Source organism: Haliotis asinina, chromosome 2 (genome assembly GCF_037392515.1).
Source record: "Haliotis asinina isolate JCU_RB_2024 chromosome 2, JCU_Hal_asi_v2, whole genome shotgun sequence".
NCBI classification, from domain to species: domain Eukaryota; kingdom Metazoa; phylum Mollusca; class Gastropoda; order Lepetellida; family Haliotidae; genus Haliotis; species Haliotis asinina.
This window is the reverse complement of record NC_090281.1, coordinates 16,790,200-16,803,810: the sequence shown is the minus strand read 5'-3', so window position 1 is coordinate 16,803,810 and position 13,611 is coordinate 16,790,200. Positions and strand designations below refer to the sequence as shown.

General features: G+C 38.9%; 1 protein-coding gene across 2 annotated transcripts in view; it reads right to left on the bottom strand.

Annotated features, from left to right (window-relative positions):
- Positions 1–13,611, bottom strand: part of LOC137273318 (discoidin domain-containing receptor 2-like) — a 149,978-nt gene that overhangs the window by 11,281 nt on the left and 125,086 nt on the right. Inside the window, exons 5-8 of one of the 2 annotated variants that reach the window (XM_067805898.1) lie at positions 10,461–10,608; positions 3,558–4,082; positions 3,046–3,204; positions 2,302–2,715 (exon numbers count right to left, since the gene is read on the bottom strand). In XM_067805898.1, the coding sequence (XP_067661999.1) occupies positions 2,302–2,715; positions 3,046–3,204; positions 3,558–4,082; positions 10,461–10,608 (1,246 nt within the window). The remainder of the gene's footprint in view (positions 1–2,301; positions 2,716–3,045; positions 3,205–3,557; positions 4,083–10,460; positions 10,609–13,611) is intronic. The other variant, XM_067805899.1, reaches the window with a different exon arrangement.

Genomic DNA, 13,611 nt, shown 5'->3' with positions numbered 1-13,611 from the left:
AATGAAATGTTTGAATTACAGGGCAGGAGTGGGAATTGGGAATGGAACATGAATTTTTATTATTATTTTAAAATATTAATTTTAACAGGTTTCAGAGTAATTTTATTATACTTCAAACATTATATACAAATTATGTGTGTTAGATTAGTTAAGGTTACATGATGCAAACTACCATTGTGAATAGAGAGTGAGTGAGCTTACATTTACGCTGCTTTTACTAAAGTTGGGGACACAGGAAATGGGCTTCACACTATGTACCCATGTGGGGAATTGAACCTGGGTCTGTGACAAGATGAATGACAGCTTAGCGCTCTATGCTACCCCACTGCCCTATCTTTGTAAATAACAGGAATATCTAGATGGATCATACTCTCCCTGTGAAGTGTAGTAAAGTATGGTTGTGTCCTGAACTAACATGTCAAAGCAAAAGGACTCTGGTTATACGTGCTAAGTTACATTACCAGGGAGGTGAAATGACTACTTAATATTTAGAATAGTCAAAAATAATCTCTACATAAGGTACAGCAAGGCCCCATAATTCATTAGCTATCATTAATGATATGATGAAAACTCCTTTAATATGTGAAATTAATTTGAGTACCCTAGGAATGAAGTTACAGTCCAATGGCAAAACTGAACAAGTCTACATTAAAGCAACTGATTCTCTACAATGTTTAACTTGCAGCTGAATTTGTGACTTTGTAGCCTAAGATTTCTGAGATATAATACAGATTTGGAAAGAAATGATAGGTCACATGACAGAAGTGTCTCTTTTTTGCCAGACTGGTCACATGACAAACATTGGGTACCAAAAGCTACGGTGAGAAAGATAGAACCATGAAATGGCGTCTACAAAGCAGGAAATTCAGCACTGTCTAGGTAGCAAATGATGAACACGGATGTTAGACATGAGAAAATATTAGCTGACCAGCGTGAAGTGTTGTGTGGCCAAACTGAGGGAAACTAAAAATCTCTAGGGTGATCACAAAAGATGAAAAATTAGATCTGTGTCTAGTCCATCCCCTTGGCATAAAGGGTTCGCAATTTGGTCAACTTACATCAACACCTGGATCAATTCCCATCATTTACAAACTACCCACCCTTCATTAACATTTAACCAATCAACAAAAAGAAAGAGTGAGTGCATGCATGAATTTAGGTTTACGCTGCTATATTCCAGCAATATTATGATGGGGAACCAAGAAATGGGCTTCACACATTGTACCCATGTGGGGAATCGAACCCAGTTCTTCAGCATGACATGCAACCACTTTAACCACTGGGCTACCCCACTGTTCCAGAAAGATGGGAAATGGACTTCACATCAACGTAAAGAAATAGGTAAGGGAGCTAAATCCTGCTGTCTAGATAACTAAGCCCCTGACACGTTTAATGGACACAAAGACTATACAAAAATATATGAGGGTTTTCTTCAGATATGCTGTCAATTTTTCAATCATGAATTTCTTGCGAACTTAATTTTAATCAGTGGGACTGGTCACCATATTGTTGACATTGCTGAGCCCACAGCAAAAGGATCCATACTGAAACATCGCATCATATGTAATAAAGAAGTTGTTATCCATACAGAATCTTACTCTCTTCTAACTCATTGACTTCTAATAATGCCAGTCAAACAAATCATGAGCCCACACTGAGGCTGGTTTCTTATGATTCATGGGACTGAGCAATGTAGCAAATAAAAAAGGTGCAGGTAATCGGAGTCCAAGAGAACAATGGGAATGAATCCAGGTGTTAGTGTTGGTTTACCACAACGCAAGCCCTGGAGATACAGAGGATGTGTTTTATCATGCAAGTCACACAAAATTCTAATAGTTTGGAAAATCTAAATTCAATGAAATAAAGGGGTTACACCTACAATGATTCTGATTAGGATTGGAAAGGCTAGACATTCAAATATCTCTTGAAATACTGTCATCAATTATTTTGAAGCTGTTTTCAAAATTCTTCAGATGACTATGCAAATTTATGAAATGATTTTGTCATGCTGAAGTACAAATTATGAAAGAAGCGGCAGATAAATGACACAAAATGAAGCGGAAATACATTTGAAAACACAACACAACACTTCAGACAGGTCACATGACATCACAATCTACTGTCACTCCTTGTACAGTGAAAACATGTCTGTCTACGTTACGCTTCACACAACTATGGTGCATGGTGAAATCGGTGCAATAAGAAACACTTCTGTCACTGCGAATACATTTAACAAGAGTTAGAAGTCAGCGTAGTCCACAATTTCAAATTATCATGCTTGATCGAAATTTGGCTACAAACCACCAGATTCAGGTCTCGCGGGAAGCTCAGGGAGTTCTCTCCCCTGAATCGTGTCTTTGGGTTCCAGGTAGGCCGGCTTGCCCACTTTGTCAGCGGCATTATAAGTCTCTCGATCCGATTCACCCTCTTCTGTTGCCACGCTGTTGTACATATTACCATTTGAAATTTTACCGTTTGTGGATCCACGCAAGTCGTTCAGGTTTATTGTGACATGGCGATCCACCACTGGTTTGAGGTTGCGACGGTTATTGTTGTGCTTGCGACGTTTGTGCCGAATGATGAAAATAGCGATGATTATGATAAGAATGACGATCAGTGCAGCGAGAGCACCAATGATAACACCGATATATCCATCATCAAATTCTGCAGTTTCTCCCTTTTTAGTTATAGTATCTGTGCTCTGAGAAGCTGGGCCTGAAAGCAAAACAGAGTGCACATGAAATCACGAAAACTAGTAAATCATATAAATTAATATATTGTGTTCATCTGTTCTTTAATGCTACAGACAGCAATCTTCCATTTTTGTGTAGTCTAACAATTAGGTCCAACAATATTCATATACATTTAGAAAATATGATAACATAGGAGGTTGCCAGTCTTGAACTGACAAAGAACAGTAAACATCTGAAACCTAAATAAAGAGGGATTGTAGGAGTTACCTCCCTTTGACCATTTCTGCACGGTTCTCAATACAGAATCTCCTGTAAGCACAGAATCATGACTTATACAGAGAGAAGTACTCACGATCTCCATACTCCACTTTGGGAGTGTTGGAGCCTTCACTGTCGATGTTGAAAACCACATCTCGCCCATTTTGATTATTCTGGAGAGTGGTAGATATAGTAGATGGAGCAAGTGTAGTGGGTGGGGCAGTCTCTGGGGTGAAGTTACCAGTGACTATTTCTGAAACAAATCAAACCTTCCTATTAGTACTTGCTTCTTATCTGAAAAGTTACTGTTTGGCGTCTGAGTCCATATTTTTATTGTCATATTTGATTCAAAACACTCACAGTCTTCCACATTCAAATAAAATCATACAACTCGGCATCTATGACACATCATGTATTTGTTTTAAAATTAGCACTGTTATCGTTACAGTCTTAGCATACTGATTCCAAATGTATGATTTTTTGTATTTAAATGACAAATCATAGGTCTCTATAAAATACACAAAAAGAGTGAAATTGTAACTTAATCTGTATACATTCTTAATTCCAAAGTGAAATTATTCCAAATTGATGTTCTGTTGTACTTACCTGACTCAAAGCTAACTTCGCTTATCATGATCCAACGTGCTTCAAAATACAGCTCCATCTTGATGTACTTTGCCACTTTGTTTTCTAGTCGAATCATTACCTGACGAGCATCTTCAAAATAGTCATCACGCACAAAGTTATATCTGACTGGAGGCCCTGGGTAATATTTTCCGCCTATACTGAAATGGACGATAGCTTTCCGGAACACTCGAACCTCCTTGCTGTAAAGGTTGTTGCAATGGATCATAATTTTGGAAAAGTTCCGCACATGTTCAAACTTGAAAACAATGGTGATCGGCTTCATTGAAGAGGAGTCATTTTTCCATCCAACCCATTCAAATCCTTTAACACCGAGGCCCTTCTTGTCCGATCTGAAGTTCGTGTGACCTTCATCTCCATCGGTCAGCTGACCAAGTCCATCCTTGAGGTATTTATTCTTGATGATTCCATCGTAAGTAAAGTCATACAAATCAACTTCGGAACCCCGTCGATCTCCCTGCGGCATTGAGTAGGACACCAAACCATCTGAAAGGAAATAATTAATGCTATAACAAAATCATCTTGTGACTCTTTTTAAAATGTTACCACATCAGGGTTTAAAACTGCAACTGTTTACTGTCACAGTGATTAAAGAAAGCATAGGCACAACATACTCTTCTAACAGTATCACACTGAATTTTGGAAGGAAAGCAAAAGACTACTTCCCAAGGCCCCTATACATAGCATCTACAGTAGCAGTCACTTATCTGTCATAGTTCTGATATGGCTTTTCTGTTATGTTACAGAAAGAGAGGTAATAATGAGGGAATTCTGTTTTCCCCCTCTTTTAGCAATATTTCCACAGGTGACACCAAAAATGGGCTTCACACATAGTACCCATGTGGGGAATCAAACTGACATGAATGCTTCACCCACAATGCTACCCCACCCAGTTGCTAATTAAGAAAGCTGGCTAGCTATTCTTGAAACATTCGTAGCCCTCCGACTTCTTTAGCCTATTCTCAACACATTGGCCAGACAAATAATGAAGGGTTTTCAAACAACAATACAGTTACGTCATGACCAGGGGAGGTAAGTCATAAGTCTATTAGGCATACCACTAGGAATAGCTATGACTTAAATGTTTTAAATTTCAATTCCCATCTGTATGCATCTGTGGAACCACAAGCATAAAGGCTACCATAATCCAGAGGGAATGTTTACATTTTATTGCCTTGTTTTAAACATTTTTCGTCAAACTCGAGGATAACACCATAATCAATACTGTGACCGAGGACTGAAATACTGACCACAGCTATGCAGGCACTAGCTCTAACTGCCATACAATGAAGGTAAAAACTGCTTTTGCAGTCTTTGCTAGAAAGGAACAGGAAGAGGGAAAACACTTTTCCTACATCAATGTGTTGTCCTTATGTCATCGCAAACTGAGCCATGTATCCATGTAACTACCCAAAGCAGCAACACAAATCTGTATTTCATTATTTGTTCGAGTTTCTTGTGTTGTGAGAATTCTCCCAGCAGATGGAATCTTCACAACAGATCTGTCAGAAAGCCCTGGTGGCGGTTTTTGTCCCACACTAGTCGGCAAACCTTCATACACAACCATAAATTTGCTTTAAATAATGCTAGTATTTCCAACAGACAGGCACAGTGCCTCACACATAATCATACTGGTGTGGTCCCTCCTGATACAACCATTTTCTGCTCCACTTAGTCAGGATAGTGCCAGGACTTGTTTTTGCAGGATTTCTACTTTTTGCTAATTTGTTAATCACTGTTTATTTTCCATCTTTCCTTAACTTTATCCATGCATTTTTCACCCTTTTGTGGAAATTAGCCGCAGAACAGATGTTTTTCTCACAGACTCCCACTAAAATATGTCAATTTCCACATAATAGTAGCCACATGACCTGAGAAGTTCCACGTGGTGGAAACCATTCTTGCTTGAGGTCATGTGTGAGTTGAAATTAATGGCAAAGTCGGAAGTTTTGCTCATTGCAATTTTGGCAAAAGTAAGTCGTCAAGATGCCATAGGAAACTGCATCCTGTCCTGTGCGAGGCTCTGAACTGACAGAATGTCCCCATATTGTGATGTGCTGCGCATACTTCTGTCAGTATTATTTTAAACACACAGGTTTCAGCAGCTGCGCATGAAACAGGTAAACTGAAACCAATGGTGCACATGTGTAACAGACCTGGCCTTCCAGTGTTCAGATTTCACCGATTCTCACTCTACTGTCAAGGCTTCACTGACAGATGCAGGAAGACTTGGGACGATTACCAAAAAATACACCAAAGGCAGGTTTCATACCAGTTTCAACAATCTTAAATTTCTCAGTGTAGAAACTTTGGTTTGACATGGAAACACTTCCAGATGGAGTCGGCACTACTTTTGTGACACCAGAACTTCCAGGAGAAGGATAAGAAATAGTAATAGGATTCAAGACAATTTCAACAGAATGACAGGAAAAGAATGTCTTCAATTTCACTTAATCTCCTGTGAATGTTTTTGTGCACAGGATATGGTTACTCATGGAGTTTTTCTATCAAATTTGTATTTTAACATAAGTAATTAATGAGTTTAATTAAACTGTAATTACTTTTCATTAAGAAAAATGTACACTGATATGTAGGTAAGAAACATGAAAACCTTTGATAACTGCCCTCCCCATCCCACCCCAAAGGCTCTATCAAATGCATTTCCTTGTTGTCTGGTTTGTTTGTTGTTTAATCATCATCATCATCATCATCATCATCACCATCACCATCACCATCACCATCACCATCATCATCATCATCATCATCAGACATGATGGTGCACCAAACTAGATTGCCCTTCACACAGGCCATTTTCACTTGTTTTGAGATGAAACTCCTTCCTTTCCTGAAATCTCCCCACTGAACTAACCCCGCCAGTAGTGATATTGGTCACTCTGGTGTAAAAGACACACAGACAAACCAGACAAGATGGCCACCACCTGCATGGTGGAATCTGTTAGCGCCGATGGCGGCTATCTCCCACCTGAAGAATGATTTCATATAAACAGTCATTGAGACAGGAACCGCTGTCTGCCAAAATATCCTCAGCAAAGAAACGCTACATCTTCGAATTTGAGATGATACAAAATTAGCCATTCAACAGATGAAGCACTGGGTGGGGTGTGACCGCTCTGGCGCCGAAAGAACATACCCTATGGATGAACAGACAGTTGCAGGGTTACAAAACAAACAGTGAGAAAATAGGGTGCATTAATGTGGTCTGAGAGATGAGTGGTGGCTGAAGTCTACAGAGATGTGTTGATTCTGTCATGATATGATAAACTGACACATCCTCATCCCGTCCATCCCGGCATGATCAGACAGTCATATCTAAACTCTATCCCTACAAAGCTCAGTGTTGGTAGATGGCCCAGTTGGTGTTTGGGAGTCTGTTGTAGTGATAATTAAACTCCCTGGTGGCTCTCAGGCAACATATGGTTCTACACTTTCCTTGCTTTCACCAACATTTCAAGAACATCAACCTAGATTACACTGTAAAACAGGTTTCAAATATTGCAATCATATGGGAAATAGAACTTGGACTTACAGCTTATGACCAAGAACCTTAACCACTAGGCTACCCTGAGTCCTTTTCACATGAAAATCTCACAAACAAGTACTTGTCGTGTATGGGCCCAACATACCTTCAGACATGTAATTACCTGAATATGATATTTTATTGCAGGAATAATGGAATTAAAAAATAAAATTTTCAATCTGATTTGCTTCTGTATGGTATGGTAATGAAGACAGTAGAATTCTTGGAATTCTTCAAACCATCCTAATGCCTTGTTGTTCGTACTGTAGTGGTGCAGGATATCTGGAGGAGTGTTTGGGGAATTTCTCTCTCAACATGTGAACCTCGATTCCTGTGTTTATGAACATTCTGCCAGTATTTTGCTACCAGTAAGACTTGAAATGCCAGCCATACCAGCCAATACACGGTCTTTATCAATGGCAACTGCCCTTCAGTTTCTAGGTTGAACACTACAGGAGGAGTCACTAGTCTTGCTTGCCATAGAAACAGAACTGGGCTAACATTATATCCTAGAAATAAAGTTGACCCTTTTTCACAATACATATCTACAAAATAAAAACAGAGATCCAAATGAATTCCTTGAGGGTGTTAGTTTCAATTCAGAATTGCTATATCATCCAATGATATAATATAATTCATTTCATTACAGGAATGGTGCAATAGCCTAGAGGTTAATGTGTTCACTTGTCACAAGTAAGACCTGAGTTTGATTCCACACATGTATCCAATGTGTGCAGCGGGTTTTTTGCATCACCTACCTTGATATTGCTGGAATATTGCTGGAATATTGCTGGAATATTGCTAAAAGTGGTGCATAACCATTCTTACTCATTAATTCTGGTTTTGCACACAGTCCATGACGTGCCCATCTTGTTGACGATGTTTGACATTTACTGTCCATGTTATGTATCTGTAACTATGGAATACATCTTTGTGTTGTTTAGCCTAGTGTATAATAGCTTTTAATCAGCTCTAACATACAGTGCCAAGGTTCTGGTGCAGCATATTATTTACTTCTTCAAGCCTTACATGAGGTTAAACAACAAACACTCAGCCAATGAAAACCACCTGGGCTTTCTGTCTACAGAAACATAGGTGTAAAACATTTGCAAAGAATTTCTGTTGAAACTAGGCCTTGTTTAGATAGCATCAGTCTCTTTCACAGACCCAGAATCTGGTTACACAGTTCAAGAAAATTGCGCTTCTGTCATGTCTCACAAACTCCCTTGATATGCTTTGTAACATTCACAGGGTATTAAAGCCAGGTTCGTTGAACGTCTTATTCTGGAAGTTGTAACAAAAGATGCAGATGATACAATGTTTCGTGATATCAGTGACCCTAGGATTCATCGTACATATGGTCATGTTTGTTGGTTTGTTTCTGTTTTACACTACACTCAGCATATCACTGTTATGCAAAGGTTCACAAATCAGTGGTCGAGTGAGTGAGTAAGTATGGCTTTAGACAACTTTAGCAATATTCAAGTAATTTCATGATGAGGACATCATGAAATGGAGGACACAACTGGGATTGACACATTGAGCCCATGAAGGGATTCAAACCGAGGGTTTCAGCGTAACAACTGAACGCTGTAACTGCAGAGCCTGATCCAGTGGTGGATATCATGAGGATATGAGATGTGATGCTATGCAACCAAACCGGTAAGCAAACCTCATGTAACGCAATCGAGATTGAAGCCTTGTATACAAGCATCGGCTACTGAGGAACAATTCTAAAACAGTTTTTCACAGAATTGGATCGGCTATGATTATAGTTGACATTAAAGCTGATGTATTAACCTTGAGAAACAAATCAGTAACCTTTGTCTGGAAGTGTACGAGATATACACCTCTGAACATTAGAGTCATGGAAGCTGACGTCAGTAACACTGAACTCAGACATCAGATATTCTGTTTGATGTCATCTAAGCTTCACAAATAACGAAAAGTGAGTTCTTGAAGTACTCTGATGATAGAAGAAACCTTTTCATCCCTCAGCAGGGCACAGAATGAAGATGATATGATATCCATTATCAAAATTCTCAAATGAGTGAAATAGGAGGAGTAGGCCAGATTTGAAAAGACTCTGTGAGACAAGAAACTATTTTCAAATCCAGCCTGTGACAGATGACATGTTTGTTTAACAGAAGAAGTTGTACAATCTCCAGGCCTGTCAACAACAGAAACAGGACCTCCAAGGTCAATACATTTTTTTCAAGCTGCAAATCAGCTGAAAAATTTATAATTTTGCATGCATTCATGGAATAATTCCTTCTGTGTGACTGATAGGCAACCATTTTCATTTCCACTAGCAAGACTTCAGGGCCGCGTTTCACAAAACTCTCATAAGCCTAAGATCTCGTAACTTTTCTCGTAGCATCCGTAGCTCCTGCGTTTCAATATAGGAGGCACAATGGCTATGAGAAAACTTATGTGATCTTAGGCTTACTAGAGTTTTGTGAAACGGGGCCCAGGACCTTTATGGGATCAAGTCTGGTATAAAGAAAGCATGGCTTTCCTTGGCAATGATTACTTGTGTCAATTCAAGTCTAAATAATAAAAACAATTTGTCCTCAAAAAAGACTGTTGTTCCTCAAGCTCTGTCCACAATCTAGACCAGGGTAAATTCTTGTACATCAAAAGGCTTATCACTAAATAAGTCTATCCTGTAAGGCATAACTCACTCACTCATGCTTATCATTCAGTGACGACTTAAAGCAAGGCTAGACTGAGTCCATTAGGCATTGTTCTCTATCCTTTTGCGATTCTTGGACAATACAGATCCCCAGTGAGATCTGTATTGGTTGGTCAAAATGGCAGCACCATGAGTTTATGACTCGCATCATCACAGCCGAAGAATGAAATCTCCATGCAGTAATACTGAAAACCCTTTCACTAACTCACTAAACCATGTTTCTAAATGACGCAAAATGATCCAAGTATCAACCTTTCACTACTAGCATCTGTGATTATCATGACATAAACACATCCCATTTTGTGTCAGTCCCATCCCCTCCAGCTTTCCTCTGGCCAATGAAGATCAAGATTCAAACTGATCTGCAGTAACTCATGCTTGTTGTAAGAGGTGATTAACGGAATTGGGTGGTCAGACTTGCCGACTTGGTTGACACATGTCATCGTATCTCAGGTGCATAGATTGTTGCTCAGGCTGTTGATCACTACATTGTCTGGTCCAGACTCGATCATTTACAGCTCATATAGCTGGAGTAGAGCTCCTGTGGTGTAGAACTGAACCTACTCACTCTGCTTTATTCTTTGTGTCCTGCCACATTTTCTAAAGGGAAAATGTTGCATGGAAACCTTACCATCCCAAGTGCATCCGTAGAGTTCCACTCTCATACACACGGTCCGAGGATGCTGACTGTAAGGGATAAACCTCACACGCTTCGCTATAATTGGCGGCTGAACGTTCTGCAGTACAGCATGGTAGGTGTTATCGTTGCCTTCAAATATCTGAAAACAAAAGACAGGAGTCATTATGAATAGTCGATGTACACACACAAAGAGCTATACAATCGATACAAGATACAAGATATTTTATTGCACAAACATTCCATGTAACAACAATATATATATATACAAAAATTCATGATCAAGAAAGTGTTTTTCTTTATCAGCACATAAATCAAAGGTAAATTTCAAAACAGCTTGTGCCTACTGTCACATGTGATGCTAATATTTTTTTAAAGAAATTCATAAATCAAAACTACATTTCCAAAACTTTTGTGTCTATTATCACACGTGATGCTAATCATTTTAAGAACATATTCATAATTCAAGAAATTTTTCTTAAAACTTTTGTGCCCCAAATCACAAGTGATGTTAATCTTTTTTCAAACAAATCCATAAATCAAGAGTACATTTTCAAACATATTTGGGATGTTTCAGTTTTTTACTCCATGTACAATCTTTTTCGTCTTCATCCTTGAGAGAAAGGTTTTGCAGAGGGTTGTAACACTGTTTTTTTTTTCATTGCCAGAGTAAGACACAAAAGCTGAGAAAACACCACTGCCATTTCAGCTGTTGAGTGTGACACTTGTGACAGACTTGGATAAGGTCAAGCCATGTTGAGAAGTATCACGTTAAAAAAGTCAACAAGGTACACAACCACCAAATAGTGCATTATGGGAGTGTGGGGATTTGCATAAACAAAGAAATGGCAGGTGATAGAGTACTATTGTTGTCTTTGACACGTCAACATGGACACATGTTGAAAACTTGGTGTTTGGTTGGAATATAGGAGTCACTTGGGCAGACATGAAACCAAGGTCTGCAGAATGTGAAAGGTGAGATTGAAATGGGGATACACAGCCAAAAAGATGCATTTTGAAGAGTGCTTAGAACCCTGTATACAACAAAACCAGTGTACAAATAACATGATCCACGTAATGAATAAGAAATCTTTTCAATCAGGCAGAATCCATAACATGGTCCCAAAATACATAAAAATGTTTTACTACACTAAGAAATAAAAATATCCTCCTCAAAATCTGATCGCTCACCAAGACTTGATGGTATATTCTTGACTTTGCATAAAGCGTTTTACTGTTCTTTGGTTAGATAGGAGAGTGGGTGGCCTTATGATTAAAGCATTTATTCTCAAACTCACATGCACTTCTTGTGTCCCTTTTCTATTACATTGCAGGAATATTGTTAAAAACAGCACGAAACCACACCCACTTACCAACAATGACTCCAGGGCTAAATACCTAAGTGTGCTCATCAAAATATTTCTTGCCATCATGTTTCAGTGGAAAACCTGAGCTAAACCTCTTGGGTTCACTTGGTAAGAACTCTTTCTCTCTGAACCAGATCTTCAAAGCCCTTTCTAAGCTACAGTGCTTAAGACAGGATTTTAACCACGAGGGAGGTATAACCAGAAAGTGGCAAGGTATCGCATCATTACCAACAATTTCTCCAGCCATGTCTGTATATTTAACAAAGTTATAATCAAACTTGCAGATCATCTCCCAATACATAGAGAGGCTACCATGGGAATAGACGCAAACTGTAAACTCCATCCAAGCTGCTGTTTGCTGTAAGTTTGCTTTTCATATGGTAACTTCCAACAGCATATCTTCTTATTCTACTTCATAAGATGTATAAATGATCTTCCAATACGTAGAGAGGCTACCATGGGAGCAGATGCCAAATTCAAATTCATTCCATGTTCACAACTGCTCATATTGTAACTTTCAACATTTCTATTGTAGGGTTACACAGTACATCTTCTTATTCTACTAGGTAGGATGAATAAACAGGAGCTCAGTCAATCCAACATACCACTGACAGAACTTGTGTCTGTTCTTGGTGCCAGAGAAGTTAAGAAACTATGGGCAGGGTAAGTTTATGAATCAGTGTTGCCTCTGCATTCTCCACAGAAATATCAAATTCTTAACTGCTACTCTCAGAGGGACCTAGTTTCAAGTTACCAAATAGAACAAACATGGCTCTTTTAGACATGTTTTGACAGTCTTATAAACTTGCAATTAGTTGAGCTGTGAAATTCAATCATCAGCCTGATAAAAACTGTCCGTGTCTTATCGAAATTGCAAGATTTAGACACATAACCCCTACCTTCCTTGATCTCAGACGAGGAAAGCAAGTTCTGTAATTATAAATGATAAGAGCTAGTGGCTGTGTTTCTTTCGTCCATATTATTTTCGTACAGTTCCCATTTGAAAGAATACTTCCCACCATGTCATTCAATTTTGCTGTCCACATAACCCATTGCTGTAGCAAATATCTCTGTTTCACCACTTTACAGGGCTTGAACACTCCTCATTCACTAAACCATGTGCCTAACCCCTACACACAACATCTTCGTATCTTCGTATCAACTTTTTTGTATCCACAATCTCCAACATTATTCTTTATCACTGTACCTAACACGTTCACTTGTTGTACCAAAGGCATGGAACAAGTCTTCACTTTGAATAATATGTGAAGCAAATTTCTGGTTATGAATATACAATGCTTTTGCAGAAAGAGGTTGATGCAACATACATGAGCTGAGATGACAATTTCAACCCACACTCTGTGACCTAATCACCAGGACATGAAGTCAGTGATCTGTAGTTTACAGATTAAGTGGAACTGCAAACAGAACATATGTCTATTGTGTTGTGCCGAAGATACCCAAAGGTTCAATACCCCACATGGGTACAATCTGTGAAGCCCATTTCTGGTGTGCCCCACCATGATATTTGCTGGAATATTGCTAAAATCAGAATAAAACTCTACTTACTCATTATTCACCCCACTAATACATCATATTTGCTATGGGTAGGATATACCCTCCTTCCATACACCCAGAATATATCCACATACTCTGTATCTATTGCTGATCACACCAGCATAAAAGGCACCATGTCACACCAGCTTCCTCATCAAAAAAAGAAAGAGTGACTATTGGCTGTGAGCGTAATGACCCAAGTGTACCTCATGCATTTTGGA